Source organism: Haemorhous mexicanus, chromosome 4 (genome assembly GCF_027477595.1).
Source record: "Haemorhous mexicanus isolate bHaeMex1 chromosome 4, bHaeMex1.pri, whole genome shotgun sequence".
Lineage (NCBI taxonomy): Eukaryota > Metazoa > Chordata > Aves > Passeriformes > Fringillidae > Haemorhous > Haemorhous mexicanus.
This window is the reverse complement of record NC_082344.1, coordinates 17219754-17237913: the sequence shown is the minus strand read 5'-3', so window position 1 is coordinate 17237913 and position 18160 is coordinate 17219754. Positions and strand designations below refer to the sequence as shown.

The 18160-nt window shown below is 38.7% G+C and overlaps 1 protein-coding gene across 1 annotated transcript in view; it reads right to left on the bottom strand.

Moving 5' to 3' along the window:
• Nucleotides 1-209: 209 nt before the first annotated feature.
• The window catches only part of CDS1 (CDP-diacylglycerol synthase 1), a 30265-nt gene continuing 12314 nt past the window's right edge, over nucleotides 210-18160 (bottom strand). Inside the window, exons 4-13 of the mRNA XM_059843927.1 lie at nucleotides 14844-14941; nucleotides 14401-14540; nucleotides 12781-12839; nucleotides 10388-10470; nucleotides 8843-8930; nucleotides 7729-7797; nucleotides 6641-6793; nucleotides 5930-6049; nucleotides 4053-4156; nucleotides 210-2934 (exon numbers count right to left, since the gene is read on the bottom strand). Of these exons, the coding sequence (XP_059699910.1) occupies nucleotides 2805-2934; nucleotides 4053-4156; nucleotides 5930-6049; nucleotides 6641-6793; nucleotides 7729-7797; nucleotides 8843-8930; nucleotides 10388-10470; nucleotides 12781-12839; nucleotides 14401-14540; nucleotides 14844-14941 (1044 nt within the window). The 3' untranslated portion in view covers nucleotides 210-2804. The remainder of the gene's footprint in view (nucleotides 2935-4052; nucleotides 4157-5929; nucleotides 6050-6640; nucleotides 6794-7728; nucleotides 7798-8842; nucleotides 8931-10387; nucleotides 10471-12780; nucleotides 12840-14400; nucleotides 14541-14843; nucleotides 14942-18160) is intronic.

Sequence of the window (18160 nt, the reverse complement as noted above, 5' to 3'; positions counted from 1 at the left end):
GACAAGCTTGTGTGTCTTTGGACATGAGGCATATTGTACAATTTTCAGCCACAGACATGGATGGTCTGAAGACTGGAAGGGCAAAAGGATGGAAATTATTAGCAGACTGTCTATTAAGAACATAAATGTAAGGAATCAAAGGCCTATAAACTCATGTTAGGAAAACTCCACCCACTATACATGCTACAGGAAATAAAAGACAGGAGGACTTCTGTCCCAATTTTATTTTTTTTACAACACCTGCTTCAATGAAAGATTGAAACAGCCAAACTAAAACAGACATTAAATGCTCATACTATTTACAAGATTTACAGAATATACATTTTTCTTTTTTGCTCAGCAGGTAATTAGAGCCACTTGGGACAAAAGTGCAAGTGAAAAGAATAACTGGTATATAAAGTTAACTTCCCTGTTGATCATGTTGCAATGCTTGAACTAACAGAAGTAGCCAGTGTGGTAAATTCTCTTTATAGTAACCAAGCATGGATGTCACTTCACAGTGACAGATCCTGCTCAGTCATATTTACACCAAGCCTAAACCAGAAGGAAGCTATTACTCTACCTAGAAAATTGATGAGTGAGTTCACAGGTGATCCCATCTTGATTTTAACATTGAAAAGCAGAATTGCAGTATTGAATTTTCTATTGTGCACATTGACAGTGATTAATTTCAAATGCTCTGTTGTATTAAATAATAAAATATATTTTAACTTCCTTATTGTACATGCTATAAAATTACACTAAAAATTTCAAGTTTCTGAAGTAACAATTACCCTTGTACATATATATTCTCTATATAATTTTTAAATATTTAGATTTTTTTTTAATACCCAGGATAAAGATATACTAGCTCCAGTATGGCTGCATTTTATCATAGATCAGAGTCCCATACATAACCAAAGCCTCATCTAAAAGCTAGTTTTGAAGATATTCTACTTTGGTTTCCTTCACATTTTCTCTTCTTTTTAAATCACCTTTCCAAAGGTAGCTGTGCTACCTTTTTAACTTCAGGTTATGCTCTATCTCAAGTGAAGGCTGAACTCCAATCCCCTCCAGCTAATAAGCCAAGTGACAGAGCCACTGATGGACAAGCAGCAGGTGATGTTTCTCATCTCTTGGAGTGTTCCTTCAATACAGTACTGCAATCTCCAAGTCAGACATAATTTAACTCTGTCAATACTTGACATCAACAGGAATAACTTCAGACCTGGATTTTGTTGAATGTACAAGGGGCTGCCTTTCCATACACAAGCTGTACAGTCTCAAGTGCAAAACAGAGCGCACAGTGGTCTCAGTTATGTGGTGTTCAATAAAAAGCAGTTTGAATTTTACTGATACATCTTATCACCCATCCAAGTGACTTTCTCCACGATCGTATCCTCAAGTAGCACCAACCATTTAAATTTTAATCTTTAGTATATATACATACATCTTTTAATAATTTATATACACACACATAGATATGGCATTGGTATGTGGAGAAACTTATTTACAGTTAGTTGGAAACATGAAATTGTATCAATTTACAGTATATGAAAAGAAAATTGGCATTTGTGCTTTCTGTTTGTACAGCAGTTTTTGTCATTTCAAAAAAAGTTCATACTTTTATTTGTATCAAGACATATTACATGATGAAAAAAGTTGTAAAACAACTAGGATTGAGAATAATGGAGCATTAATTCTCCTCATATATCCCACTAAGTCTACAGAATTGTTGCTTTCTATAAAAATTCTCCATTCAAACCTCTCTGTGGTTACCCAAGCTTGCTTGAGGATCTTCTTAATAAATAATGACACACAGCAGAAGAACCATGCATCCTGTCTTGCACTGTGCACGTTCATGAGACAAAAGTTTATGTCTTCACTGAGTAACACACTGATACACACCACTTAAACCTCACTTTTTACTCAGGACCTCAAAGTGTTTTTAAAAAGAAGAAATACCCCAATTCTACAAAGCAGTTAGGAGGCACAAGGAATAAGTCTTGAATTACTGTCTTCAGACACTGATCTGGCCATGGAAGCTAGGGACTTAAGCTTCAGATTCTCCCTGTTTATTGGGCTGAAGAATTTCTTAGGTGATCTCTATTCCTGGAGGTACACACTTGTTTATGATGTGTAATGTTAACAATAACAAAAAAAGCAGCTCCACAGCCCAAACTACCCAACTGTATTTCAATGCCCAGCTGTATCTCCATAAATGTACTTTTCTCTTGAAAGAATGAAATGGTTTCATAAGAAAGCTGTTAAATTAAAAACAGAGCTAAGTTTAATCTTCATAACAATTAACTAAATACAGGTAGTCTGATACAGCAGGCTCAAACTACTTCTTTGACCAGGCTAACAAGTGTTTTCTGGCCAATAGTAATTTCAGCATCAGCCTATACAGAAGTTACTGCCTCCCTGATGTGTTTACACTTCATTAACCATTGGAGAAAAAAGGTATTGCTAAGATATACAGCTTTAAATAATTCATCAAAAGCTTACAGTGAATTTCATTTTTTTTTTTCTTAAATACAAAGATGGTTACGCTGGGTGCTAAAGAATCCATCCATCTCAGGAACTAAAATGCACAGCATGTGTACCATTACTTTGTAAGCATTTGAATTATTTTAGGAGTAAGAAATCCTTAGTGTCCTAGTAGGAAGTCATAGCATTCACATTCACATTCATTTCAGGAAACATTCACCTTTTCCAGACTACAAATTACTCTTCCTTTAGCCATTATTTACGTGTACTTTTGCAGTGTTTTTCCGCAGGCTTCTGGTAGATGGAGTTTTCTTCTAGTCCTCTGTTTTGACAAACTACCCTCTTAGAGATGGCTGCAAGATCCCTTTTTCAACGAGGTGAGATTTCAGGGTTTTATACACACTTAATTGTTGTTCAGGCTGAAGTATCAACAGCTGTTTCAGTAATTTGCTTGGATTTGGACCCCTGTCAATGAAAAAAATATTTTTTTTGTGACCACAGCTCTAATGAGTCTTTTAGATTTCTTCTTGCTGCCCAAACAATGCCTTCCCTTTCTTGAGGACACAAAGTTACAATTTCTCCCAGTCTGTCTCCTCAGGATGCACGGGCCAGCATTACTGGCAAAGCATACTCTTAGCTAAATATAAACAGAAACTAAAAAGCATTTCTATTTGCTATCAAATGGGGATATTAAGAAGGCTTATGACAAATAAGATTCCTTGATTCATCTTTTATCACTGTAATAAATTTTTTTATTAGCAGATCTTTATTTAGTATCTGTTGCCTGCCAGATAAGCTATGTACTACTGAACTAAATGGGAAATTGGCCAAGTCAGTAAAGAAAACTGCAAATTAAACCAAGCTTTTCTAAATATCAGCCTCATTTTTAGCTAGCCACTTACAATCTACTTCCAAGATGAACCAAATATAAGGTAAAGAATGTTGCTGATTAGGTATATAATAATTATTTAGCCATATCCATTTACAAAACTAAGGGCATGTTTTGATTTGGTCCCTTGAACCACTCCTGCTTCAGAAACTAAAATGTCTATTATAAGAGAATTGCGATTCTCATGATTTCATCTTGAAAGCTGGTGTGGTTCAGGGAAGATGAGCAATATTTTCTTTAACTATAGCATTTTGATCTTAAACAGAAAACAGAAAATCCCAAGCCAAGCAACTGAGAAATACTGAAACTCATGGGAAGAACTGCAGTCTCTCAACCTACAGGTTCTTTAGGAACCACAGATGAAAGCAGATGCTGCACAACCCTCCTGCCTGAAACCCTATCCTACACCATTCTGTAATCAGTAAATTCTAGTAAAACTTCTGATAGGCTGCCACACAAAACTTTCTTGTGCACAGGTTACCTTCAAAAGCAGTCAAAGAAACATTCAGGCATAGTTTGAACCTGACACAATGTCCCCAGGCAGGGACATTGTTTTCTTAATAGTCCTGTATTTGAAGTGACTGGATAAATCCAATTTAGCAACTTGCATTCTCTGCTATGCTAACATCAGTCCATTCATTATGGCACAACTCCTGTGCATGTTTCAGTAGTTAATATTGTAGAAAGTCCATACCTTATGAAACTGGTGATATAGACATGAACAAAAGTGGCCATCAAGTACTGACAATCAAAGCGATCCATTATCCCACCATGCCCAGGGATTGTGTCTGCAAAATCCTTTAGGTGTGAAGGGCCAGAAGGGGAAAGAAGAAAAAAAAAAAAAGATGGTCAGTGGTTCCCGTGAAACACACAAATGATGTTGTTATCTCTTGGCAGCAGCACATTAGGGCTGCAAGTAAGCCATGGTTTCACTGCCTAGAGCCAAAAGTTAGCAAGAGGCTTCTTTGCTAAAGGAGTTTTTAACTGCAAAGGCAAGCCAAGGGATGAGAAGAAAAAGGAGAAGCCGCAATTTGTCCACAGTTTTGCACTAGAGGACAGCAGTAGGTCAGGTGCAGGTGTGCCAGTACTGAGAACACTTGTGTACCTATATACACTCCATTTTGTAGCAAACCTCTTAAGCTGCTGGCTGTTGTTTCTTGCCTCTGCAGAATCTAATTCTCCTTTTTAAGACCTTTTTTGCTTTATCGTCTACCACAGTTAAAAACCATAATATGTGCAAACAATATAAATTTATCTAACAGAATCAAAAAACACTGAAAAAAAATGATCACTACTTAAAAAATATATATTTCTGATGCAAACAAAGCTTGATACACTACCTTTATGTTACCCGGCTTGTCTACAGAACAGCTTTATCAATCAAAACACCTTCAGACATCCTTTCTGTAAGCCACACTCACTTGTGTCCTCTCTGAGTGAAAACCCTGACCTTAGTCATGTGGGGTGACTGCCAGCAAGTTAAACTAGTTCTGCCCAATGCAGGCCAGGCATGGAATGCGCTGCCTTCAGCAGCAATTCCACAACATCCTGACTTCTGACAGTCCTTAAGTCATCACTTTGTGGCCCAGAAGTTTTAAAAGGAATCTACTTTTTTACTTATCTACTGTAAGAATAAGTGCTGCTTTTCAGCAGCATTTTTTTCATCCCAAATTCCTTCTTCACACAGTCTTTTGCTGTGCAGGTATGAGAGTGCTGTGGCCAGCAAAGTGCTGGGCAAGCTGCTGGGACCAGCATGAGAAAGAGGGGTAAGTACAAGCACATGTACAGGAGTTCAGCGCAAACAGAGAGGTTTACACACTTCTGTGCAAAGCACATGCTAGCTTGGTGGACATACTGAACAACGTGAACAACAACGAGCAACAGGGTAAGAATTACAGCAGTCCTACCAAGACATAAAGAAGGTCGGGAGAAATTTGGGGCTGCCCTCTTGCCATACTTCTGCTGCCATTTAATACCAGCCAAGGACAGCATTGCCACAAGCGACAGCGCACACCTTGCAATAAACAGAGGGCAGCAGGTCACATAATTTGCCAGTACAAACCCCTGTTACAAGGCAGATGTTTGGCAAAGGCAGCCAAACATCTCATGCTTTGGTGAGCCCGACACACCAGCATCTGCTTGTGACACCAATGCCACCCATAAAAACCAGCCAGCCAAAATCTGAAGGGTAAACCACTGTCAGCACTTTTGAGGTGTCTACAGATTGCCCTTCATGTCAAGTATAATATCTCATATCTTGCTTGTCTAAATCACTTCTGCAACATGATTTGGAAGAATAAATATTGTCCAAACTATGTAACCAAATTATTCTTAGATTTCTAGCATTGAAGTCAAATGCTGACTATGCCAAGTTTGAAGAATATCATGCACACACACACATCTGATAAAACTAAGTCCTGCTTCTGATACTAAAAACCAGCCAAAACACTGTTGCAACTTAATAGAAACACAACTACAATGAAGGATTTAAAAACCCCTAACACACCAATTTATCTAACCCAAAGAGAAAAACAAAAGACAGCTTAGAGGCTTACAGGACTCATTATATACCTTGATTTTGAAAGCTCTTTTAAATCCACTGGCAAAGAATCCTCCAAATGGCCCAATTAATGAGGCAAATGTTGACAGTGCAAAGCTGTGCATCTGAAATGGGTACATATTCACTGTTTCCTACAAGAAAAATAATTAACACTGTGTTTCAATATGTTTGATTGTAGGCATTTTTAGCTTACATATTTGAAGAGTCAGAGAGTACATTACATATAACTATCACTGGTAGTACTTTTTCATGCAGCATGGAAGTAATGGCACTAACACACAGGATTCTGTGTGGAGAAGAGAGTAAAACTCCAGTCCTAACAGCAGTTATACACTAGCTGAAAATAGAACAAAGTTCTACAGGCTTACTTCAGCTTGCCACTAATTCAGGCCATAACAAGCCGTTGTCCACTTCCCACAAAAAATTCAGAAAGGTTGCTCTTCAAAAATGAGTTTGCAAAATGCCTAAGTGGCACCCAAGTGCAGCACAAAGAGAACACAGGCTTCAAGAACAAAGGCAGGTTCCCTCGGGTGACTCCAGTGGTGATTCTGATTGGGTGACCACATCCCCTGTATGCGCAATGGAGGGGCTCTTAGTATTGACCCAGTTCTTAAGCTTAAGCTTTACCAGCATTCAGATACCCTTCTAAAATTATTGGGAAACCCATTTAAGCTGGGAAGCATGATTTCAGTTTTAACCAAAGCCTGTTTTTTTTCCCTTACCCATCCCAACACAGCCTGAAGCAATGGTGGCACAGAGTACTTCTTCATTTGGAAGAGCTCTGAAGGTTCACACTCTGTCATAAATCTGTTGGTTTCACTGTTGTATTCCACAGGGCAGACAAAGTACTGATGTTGAGCCAAAAAATAGGAAAACTGAAAGGCAAAACAAGAACTCCTGAATTAGGCATTTGTTATTACACTCAAAAACCCATAGTAAATGGCGTTATCACCACAAGCTCAGGGTAATAAAAATCTTTCTAATAAGAGACACAGAATGGAGAAAAATCAGCCTGCCTTAACTGGAGAGTGCCTCAACAAGGCAGATGTTCCATGAGCTTAGTGCTGATTTCCCAAATTATTTTCTTTTCTCTCTCAGATTTCTATCTGGTTATCTTCTGTATTATAAAATCCAAAAATGTCAACCCTCACAATTTTTTTGCAGTTCCTTTGTCCCTTAAAACTTGAACATCTCCTCTACTAAGGTTGGCTATTATGAGTTCTGCTGACCTTGGTGACAAATTACTTATCACAACAGTTACTTACAATGGTATTATCATCTGTGAATATCATTAGAGTAAATTGCTTTCCAGGAGAAATATCATTATAAAGCATGTAACACAGAAGGACTACTTCACAAAGCATAAATAATGCTATTGATAAACTTCAATTTCAAAATAGGGATGCAACTAATAGATAAAATTATTCCAGATACTGTAACAGAAATGGCAGAAAATGGTCAATATGATCTCTTCAGTAGAGGTTAAAAACTTGCCTACCCTTTCCAGCTAGTTATAAACTGGCAGAATTCTCTAGGCAAAAGAACACCCTAACCCTGAGGCTTTCAGGAGTTTGAGATAAAATTAGTTATAAATTTGGTTATTTCAAGTAAAAATATGAAGACTGATTCTATACAAAGAAATTCCTATGTGCCTGGAAATGTTCAAGACCATGTTAGAGGGGCTCTGAGCAATCTAGGGTAGTGGAAGGTGTTCCTGTCCATGGTAGGGGGATTGTAATGAGATGATCTTAAAGGTCCCTTCCAAACACGACCATTCTTTGGTTCTATAAGTGGTCCTGTGCTTACTTACAATAAATCCAAATACAACAGTAGAGAAGAAGCCTCCAATGAACCCTTCCCAGGTCTTCTTGGGAGACAGCTAGGCACAACAGAGACAGTGTTAGTCCATCAGTTAAATCATTGCACCCTTTTTTACTGTATTTCTTGATCTTGTTTGTGAAAATTAACCCCCTACTTTGTTTTTCAAAGGTTTGTGTGAAATACTGAATGTCAGCAGCTGCAGCCACTGAATGTGATAAACAGAAGAGTATGGCCACAACCCATTCCAGGCAAGGTGGGAAAAAGCCAACCAACCAACTTTGGCTGGTGCCAGCGGCCAATTTGAGGGAAGGAGAGCTCCCATCCCATCTGCTGCTGCTGTTGGCCTCTGGCTGCATCTGACCCAGATTAAGCCACTGAACTCCCTTCAAGCAGAAGACTGGGAGACCTGCACAAGCACACCTCAGCTCTGTTGAAGAGCTCTGCAAGCAAGTGCCCATTTAGATAGTGCCAGAAATCCAGGTGTGACATGCCCACTGCTGGGGATGCTCCTCAGAAGACACCAGCTTTCTGCACACAGAATGGATAACCAATACAGCAAATAACTAGAGAGACCAGTGTGCCAAGCCGTTACCAATTCTATCACATTTTCAATTTAAGAGCATTTTAGTATAAGAACCAACTAAATCCCCAAAAGTTAACATGGCGACATCATAAAAATAATTTGTGGCTTTCTGTGGGGTCTTGCATATTCTAACAGAATAGGAAGATTAATGCTTGAGCCCTTCTCAGTCAACAAGAGGAGCAGGTATATATGAACTAGAGGCTTATTTCAAAAAAGTTACTGTTTAGTAAGTATGCAGCCAAACCTGCATGTGAAATCCAAAAAAGAATGCAATTATAAATGATGATGCAATAGGCTCAAACTGCATTATCCTGTAACGCCAATATCACATTCACATTAACCTCAGTTTCTCATATTCAAATTTTCAGGAACAGGATAGTCAGTTTGGGATTTTTTAGCAAAGCTGTGAATCATGTAGTACAGTGTAAAGTATTTTTTTCCATTAACATGTTTTTGAACAAGTAACAAAATTGCTATAAATTGTAAAAGGTTGTTAGCAAGGAAGTGCCTAAGCACCTACCTTAATTAATGGAGTTCGGCCAAAGAAGAATCCAAAAATATAAGCGGTAATGTCATTGCAGATAACACTTGAAATTGGAACCAGAAACCTAGAGAAAGACATTAAAAGTTTCACAGAGAAAAACTGCCTGAACCTAAACATCGGACAAAAATTGAAAGAGTTGAATTTCTTTCTGGGAAATTTTTCTGCAGTATTTTGAAGGAATTATGTTTCACAATGTGTTTGCCTTGTACCCCATGAGCACCACACTAAGCTATACTGGTTTTAGTCTTCAGCCAAACTACCTCATAACAGGTTCATGTTAGTTCAAGTTAAAGTGTTATTTTGATGCATGAGCTTAAAACATGAACGGGCTGGCTTTTTCCTATCAGGCTTAAAGACTGGTACCACAGGTAAGAAGAAATCAACATATTAATGTTTTTGGTAACATCAAGACAAGCAAATTACTCAAAAAGTTTAAATGACAGCTAAATTTAAAAAAAAATTAGTTTTCCTTATATTTTTTTTCTCTTCTTGTCAGTTTGGACCAGCTTTTAAAGTGTTCTTTGCATGCAGAGTGCATCTGAAGTTGTTATTCAAGCCTATTAGGCTCTCTTTTTTCCCCCTCCTTTTCAAAGCAGGGATGTATTAACAAGATAAAAGTCATATTTTTTGATCTCCTGCTGAATTGTCCAGCAAGAGTGGCAATAAGCAATAGGCTAGCAAAGCAACTAGGTTCGGTTTTTGACACGTGAACGTAATCACTATGAAAAGTACTTGTATATAGAAACTTTGTCAAAGGCTTTGGGCTTTCTTTCTAACTGTAAGTATGCCTTGTCTTCAATAATCTCCCCAGATGTACATATGTCAGGAAGAGGAGAGCATACAGCATTATGTCCTTGGAAGAACACAAACCATCTTCCACATGCTTCTTCTTTCTTTCTCAACTTGAAATTTACCCTGTCCCTGAAGAAGAGAGGGACACACCCACTCTCTGAGGAGTGGCTTTACATAATCAAGTTTAACTGCATTGCCAAAATTTAATGTATTACTGAAAATGAGGCACAAATGTTGCCCAACCATTACCAAGATTAAAATTCTTAAAATATTTTAAGTACTCTGAATTTATTTGAACAGGACAGGCTGCAGGGAACATAGTCAGATTGGGGATTTTAAATTAAATGGTCCAACTTCAATAGCTCTGAGCAACTCAAAGCTCCAAAGTAATTGCAAAAGAATTGCTGAATACTCAACTGTTCAGCAAAATGCTGTGGAAATTATCTGACCTAGCATATAATCAATCCTATTCCCTGCAAGTACATGAAGTGATTGTTCAAAACTATCAGACTTGTGTCTGTCAATCTAGATAAAGAGGTTTCTGCTTCCTCTCCTCTATGCTTTACCTCCACTCCCAATTCCTCCGATTCCCCTTCCAACTACACATTAATGCTCCTATAATTTGTCCTGCTTAACTGTTCCCACAATTATTCCCTAACCAGATCTATGCAAAAGAACCAACCTTTCAATGCAATAGAGGTACAAATCAGTTTGTTACTGTTCCCTTACCAGATCATGCCTTCAAAGAGATTTTGGATGACAAGATGAGATTGAGTTACAGTGATCAGCAAAGTGACATGAGTCCATGCGAACTGTTAACAATGCAACAACACAACAGTTAGTGAAAACACCATCCCATAGACCTCCATAAATCCTGGCACATGAGCTACAGGAGCTACTGAGGAGCTCCCAAGGAAGACCATTTCTAGTGATAATGCAAGAGATGTGTGTATACAGTATTTCACAAGTGAGCTGGCTTTCTGAAGCGAGTTCTAAAACTTCAGTAGGTCTCTTCAACACTTACCTCCACCCAGAATTTTTCAACATGCAGTTTTAACTCCTGATTTAATAAGACATACACTTCCAGCATGAAAGCAGCAAAGAAGTCTAAGCAATGTGATATTCTGTATATACATGTAACAGACATGTTAGAACTGTAACAATAAAATGGCAATGAACTACTCATGAAAGAGTACTGTTACACAGATGCGGATGCCTCTCATAACTTAGGAAACATGAAAATTCTCAGGATTAGCAAAGATGAAGTGTTTGTTTTTAAGGGCATGGTCATTTAAACAATCATTTAGTTCAGAACTACTGTATGTACTTGGTGTTCAATCTGTAGAGCCAGTGTACCATAAAGTGGTTTCCAAACAAGTTACCAGTAAAAATTCTGTAATAGATTTTATATTCCAAATGCTTTAAATCAAGAACTGGCAGTTTTCTAACGATACACTAAACTTAAGCACTCTAAATGTCTGGGCCATTTACACTCAAAATGTCCTACTTGTTTAATTCTCTTATCACATGTGTTTACCTATGGCAGCCAGACTCTACTTCCAGATAAGACAACTCAAGAAGCCTTAAAGGGCAAAGTGGGGAGGCTACAAGAAATGACAAAAGGTTTCTGAAAGGATTACCTGCCGGTTAATTAACACAGCTCTGCAGCAAAGTTTTAAGTATTTGTACAGTGACATTGGAACACCACCTAAACCCAAATGCCTACTCTACTAGAATCATGGAGCAGCTTGGTTGGAAAGGACCTTAAAGATCACATAGTTACAACCCACTCACTACAGGCAGGGACACCTTCCACTAGACTAGGTTGCTCACGGCCTCATCCAGCCTGGCTTTGGACACTTCCAGGGATGGGACAGACTCTCCTTTTCTTCCTAAACACTGTGTTGCTACACAGTAGATATATGGCTTCACTTCATTTTGTTGCAATTCCTGGGTAGTCACATTTTAATGTTTTCTGGGCAGACACCAAGTCACGTGACTGACACTACACATTTTCACCTTCTTTCCCGAAGAGGAAAAAGGAAAAAAAAACATGGTGAGTGAATATATTTAGGTTGTGCTAATCTGAAGATGATGAGGTGTTTTGTTTTTGCAGATTAGAACAGAAAAATTATAAAAGCAGCATCTCACTCTCAGGTAAACTCTCTTACAAACAGGGTATATTATTTTGAGTAAAAGATCTTTTTACATATTATTATAAGGCTCATATAAGCCCTGGTCTAGAATTGGGAATCCTCAATGGTAAAGTGCTACCTAAAGCAGTGCAGAAACAAAAGGGTTAACCGCAGTACCAGAGCTTTAGGAAATCTTTAAATTGTGCAATGCCCCGATTGCTCAAGTTCTTTCAAGACAGGAGCTGTACTACAGTGTTGTTTCGCTGTGATTTCTAATCATTCCTACATAGAAATGGGAGGTGGGGCATTGTCAGTGGGGTGTTTTGGGTGTTTGCTTTGGTTTTAACCTGTAATGTTACAGAATTAGTTTTCAACGTATAAGATACACATAAGAAAAAGGTTCAGGTTGTTGCTTAGCTACTATGCTGATTATTAGGTGGACAAATATGAGAGATGAGAATGCTGGTTTCTTTTAATACATCAATGATCTATTGAGACACTGCAGAGCAAAAGACCACAACAGCTGTGAAATGTTATGGAATAAATATTTCACACAGGCGTTAAGATCAAGACCCTTCATGGTACTTCAGTGGGGCCTCTAGAAAGCAACACTTGAATCACAAGAATCACTTTCCACACAATGCTGAACTGTTTGGCTTCAGACCTGGCAGGGAGATGCATCTGTCTTCTCCATGAACCTCTTTCATATCAGCATATCACTAAGGGAAATAGATCATGTTGGACTTGCACAAGGCCTCACCAAGGACAGCTCATACTGACTGAGAGGCCACATCCTGCAATGTAATAATAATCATCATCATTTGGAAGGTGAACAGATACAGTCCAGCATGACTTGATTTCATGTAACTCTCAATCTAAGCACATTTTCCACACAGCTCTTCTGAACTATTTTATGAGCATATGGGCATGACTGCTTCTAGTGGCAACCAGAATGTGAATGAGCACAGCAAAGTGGGTAATACACACCATGTAAAACTGCAGACGATAGTGTTTCTTCACTAAACTCAAAACAAACATGCAGAATCCTGTAAAACAAAGCAAGTGCAGTTTGTACCATCTTATATTTATTGACACAGGACTGTGATATATCAGTAATCCTCTTCCTTTGCAGCAGTTTTTAATCCCTCTGCTGCTAGAATTGTTGGCTTATATTCAGTTAAAAGTACGTATAGAGTTATTCTCATACAAGACTATGATTCAGATGACGCAGATTTAGCTAACATCAGTAAAGAACATCTATAGTAAGCCATCAGTAAAGAACAACCCTTTAGGCACACACAAGGTCCTATTGTGGATATCGATTTTTAGCAAAGGAGATCATCACTTTTAAAAACCACTGAAAAGCCAGGTCAACAAACTAGTTTTGAACACTTAACAGAAATAAATGAAAGGAAAAGACCAGCTTGCCCCTTTCCCCCAAACAGGCATATGACTGCAGGTGATGCAAGTGTGAAGCACAGGTGTTGGAGAATTCAGCTGACCAAAAAGAATTTTCTGGGTGGCTAATTGAGCGCTTCTTCTCTCCTGTGGCAACTTCCTGCACCAACAGGGGGCCAGAGGCCCTCAAAAGACCCTGAACCTTGGGGATAACCCCTAAGTGATCTCACAATCCCAACACCAGGGGGCTCTGCTGTGCTCTGCCTCCTCCTTTTGCTCATGCCTGGCTTGTCTCAGGTCTCCCCTCACCAGCTCACAAGGCATTATTTAAGTTAGATTCCCCAAGCCAAAGCCAGCTGAAAAAGGTCAAGTCCTGCAAAGCTGTTTTCAAGTTTGTGATCTAAGCCCTGAGCAGAATTTTTATTCTCTTTAAGAAAAAAAATCCCAAAACCAACAACAGAAAAACTGACAGATCATCACAAAGATCAGATTTCAGCAGAAACACTTTAGAAATATTTGTAGCATAGCAGGCCCCTGTCCCTTAAACCAATCTGAGCCTGATTTAATTTTATGCTAAACTGCATTGTTGAAAAAATGTATTTACATGTTCACAAGGCAACACCCCAAAAAAGTACCAATTTGTGTCTCCTCTTCCTAGAAAAAAGGCTTTTTAAAAGTTTTTTTTTTTGGACAGGAAGGAAATTTTTCCATTAGGAAAGTATCTGAATATGTTGCAGACAAAATTAAGACTCAGGCATTTTGACTAATCAGTTTAAAAATATATTAGTAAATCCTATTACTGGAGACCTAGGAGAACACTCGCACAGTAAAGAATCAACCCAGCACAGCAATTACACACAGAAGTCATCTCTACAGCCTGCCAAAATAGCACCAGATCTTCAGCAATCAAAATTAATTCTTGCCAGCCTATTTTGAGCGCTATTATCTCAACTATCTCAAGATCATCCCCTTGTTTAGGCTGCTTTCTTCTTTTCAGTGAATGCAAAATTTGTACTCATCGTTTCACAGGAAAAATATAACTGCAAACACCTCATTTCCTCAAGCATTAAGAAGAAAAAGAAACTGGAAGTGCATAATGATGGGGAATAATTAATATTTTAAATTAATATGGGGAGTAATTAATATTTTAAAATTAAATGAGCAAATGCAGCACAAAGTTCTTTCATTTTTCTGATTTCCTGCACTTACCTGTTAAATAGAGGGCAAAAGATATAAATCTGTGGTAACGAATGAGGAATTGCAGCTGTTCTCTTCTTTGCACAAATGTAGCAAAGTAATCAGCTACAGTCTCTCCATAAAAGAAGTAGTTCACACAGAGCAAAAAGTACCTGCAATATGCAACATCTAACAGTTATTTTAATAAGACAATATATATTAAATGCAATTCTTAAAAACAAAACAAAATAAACAATGATTTATTTATAACAAGTTAAAAAAATAAGTAATAAAATGCCAACTGATTTGTCCAAGTTCACAGGGAGAACACAACTACAAAATTCTGTATTAGAGAGAGATGTCAAGTTTTATGTTTGCACATGACCCGCAAAGCTGTCATTCCACCACAACAGGTGAGGAAGAAGATGATTTAAGTGTCACATCCTGGCTTATTGATGTTCTGGCTTGCTACTCACCAGCTGAGGGATCTAAACCATGGTAAATCATACGAGTGGTAGACTCTGTAACCGATAGTAATGATTTCATGATAACACTTCACTTGGATGCTTAAGACCTAAAATAAGAGAAATAAAAAACTTTGTAAATATGCTGCAGTTGTTTCTTACAGGCAGTAAGGAGCACTGCAGCCTGCATTAAGGGAAGACATTATTCTGCAGTCAAATTCCAGTCAGAAAACAGCTTCAAATCAAATCCAAGGAAAAACTAAGCTCCATTTAAAACTTTAAAAAAATCTCCAAACCACTGTACATGAAGGGAAAAAACCCCCACACTGGGCTAGCTTCAAGAATATACTTGTGAAACAAGAGAAAGCTCCTGAACTTTCTGCATTAAAACAGTTTGATAGCAGCAGGTCAGAAGTGTTTCCTGTAAAGAAAACTCTCCTATTTCTTTTGGCTAAGTTTTATCTTTACATTTAATTCTAGAAATATTTTCTGGGCCCAATGGAAAAAACTAACTGTGCAACACAGGACACCAAGGTCTTTCACTTGCAAGCATCTCATTAAAGGTAATTAGCCTTTATGATTAGAGGCAAAGCTCATCTAACCCAGGTCCGAATGTCACACCCTCCCAGGCCTTCGTTTGTTTTGCTGACCTCACTGCTTCTCTGCATTGCTGGCCTCAGTAAGGCAGTGTGTCCTGTCATGCCTTTGGGCTTCAAAGGACTCTGTCACGTCTGTCCAATCCGCAGTCTCCGAGTGGATCACCCTACCCAGATGTATGGAACAGCCAAGCTCAGTGCACGGGCAATGCCGTGCAGGGGCTGGAGCAGCAGCCTGCCCACGCAGCCGGCGTGTCAGCACGCAGGGCTTCGCAGCACCCCTCACCGCCCGCGCGCCTCACCAGCGCATCTCATCTTGCTCAACACGTGAACACCGATTCAAAGTCTTACACCACCTCAGCGAGTTAATTTTGAAGCTCCCCTGTCTTGTGCTCTTTCTTCTGCTTGGCCAGCCTTACAAAACTTAAATGCTATAGGCAAGAGCAACATTACAGGATTGCACCTCACAGAGGAACAGGGCACCAGGATCCAAGCCATGGAAGCCTGTTACCCAAGTAGCCAGGAAATGCAGAGCATACATTCCAGCTCTTTAGAGAGTCTCAGGTCTTGTCCTCCAAATCTCACTGGATTACTCTTCCTACAAGTCTCTGGGCATCTTCAGTCCCAGTATTGAGATTTGGTTTTAACATGACAACTCTTCTTTAAATAACAACTGCTATTTTATTCCAGTGAAATTAAATAATTCATGAACAAGACTGGTTTTTCCCTCCATTCTCCTTTTTATGCAGTCTCAAATATCAACTTAATTACCAGCTTAATTATAATAGAAGACAGACTTGTTGCTTTATGGTACAAAGGAGGAACTCTATTACAATTTGTTGGGGAAGATGAAACAAGAAAGCCTTACAAATATGATTGCCTGGCAAAAGATTTTGAGAATATAGAAACTATAAGCGAGATTGAAATGAAAGCAAGCTTTGACATCCCTTAGTTACTGAACAACAGGAAAACAATGGTGTGGCCGGCTGAAGGTAATCCCCTTTGGATGATACAAGACCCTCTGCAAGCAGGCAGGTCCAAGGGTCAGAGCAGACCCTGCCAGCTTGGCAGAAGGGGTCCGAAGAGTAGGTTTTAGAGTTTAAAATGTAGCACAATATGGTAATGTAGTAATTCTTATAGGCTGTATGTAAATGCTATAGGATTTGTATGCTGTACTAGATTGGTTAGTGAGAATCAGAATATTCAACACAGAAGATGATATATTGTATTGTAACGGGAACTTCGCTCCCTTATGCTCTTGCTTTTGCTCTTGTTCTCTTGCTTTTGCTCTTGCGCTCTTACTTTTCTATGCTCTTAGCCCTTGCCTTTTTACGTTATTACCCTCTCATCCTTTCTCTTCTCTCGGGTCTGCTCCGAGCTGCAGCTGGCAGCTCCCAGCAGGGCCCTGTACCCACGCCCTTTGCAATAAACCGCAAGTTCCACGACTTGGCTTCAGAGATCTCTCGTCTCCATCCGTCCCGACCGTGCTACCACCAGTCTCGCCTACACAATTCTCTACTATGATTACTTTTTGGTTCATGTCTTAACTTCTTGCCCATGATTGCAATCTCACAGTATACCATGAATACACAAAATCACCCTGCAAATTAATTAGTTCCTTTTCATTCATAATCATAATTCTCAAATGTAACTGACTACTAAAGGATTGATTGTACAGAAAAAAAATAAATCTTTTTACAGCAACCTGCAATTTAAAAGGGCTTTTTTTGTTGCTTCTTCACACACAAAAAAGAAAATCCTCCATGAATGAGACAATGAATTAGTAGTTTGTTATGTCATTCATCTGAAAACAGGAAATATTAACCAGACTAATTCAGGTGTAGAAACTGTAATGCAGACCATAATGATGGTGAAACAGCATTCCAGTCTCACAACACAGTAGATTTTATGACCTTTGGAAGAAGGGGCAAGTGACTCAGAATACAGGGATATTGTGAGGTTTTGCAGGAAGAAAAGTAGAAGGGCCAAAGCCCAATGAGAACTTAATCTGCCTACTGCCATAAAAGACAATAAAAACTACCTCTATAAAGACATCAGAAGCAAAAGTAGGGCTAAGTAGAAGCTCCATCCTTTGTTGGATGCGGGAGGAAACACGGTGACAAAGAATAAGGAACAAGCTGAGGTTCTTTTCCTCTTTAATGGTAAGACCAGTGGCTGACCTGGTTACCCTGTCCCCTGAGCTGGGAGACAGGGGTTGGTCTCTTCTCCTAGGTAACAAATGAAAGAAAATGGCCTCAGTTTAGATGGAAGTGGAGGTTTAGATTGGATATTGACAAAAATTTCTTCACCAAAAGAGCTGTCAAGCATTGCAAGATGCTGTCCAGGGCAGTGGTTGAGTCACCATCCCCGCAGATATTTAAAGGATGTGTAGATGGGAGCCTTGGGGACATGGTTTAGTGGTGGACTGGGCAATTCTGGGTTAACAGTTCAACTCAATTATTTTAAAGGTAGTTTCCAACCTAAATGTTTTAGGAATACCTAAATCCTAAAATTTTTAGAAATACCTAAATCCTAAAATTGCCTCATAGGAGGCAAAAAAAAGTGTAAAATTTTTGATACCTGAACAAACTTAGAGGCAAAAATTGAAGCAGTTACCTAGAAGAACCAATTTCAGCATATTAAAAGCTAAATTCCTGTCTGATCCTTTCTAAGACTGACAAAGATACTTAAACCATCATTCCATAAAAATATCATTCATTAAAATAGTGCAAA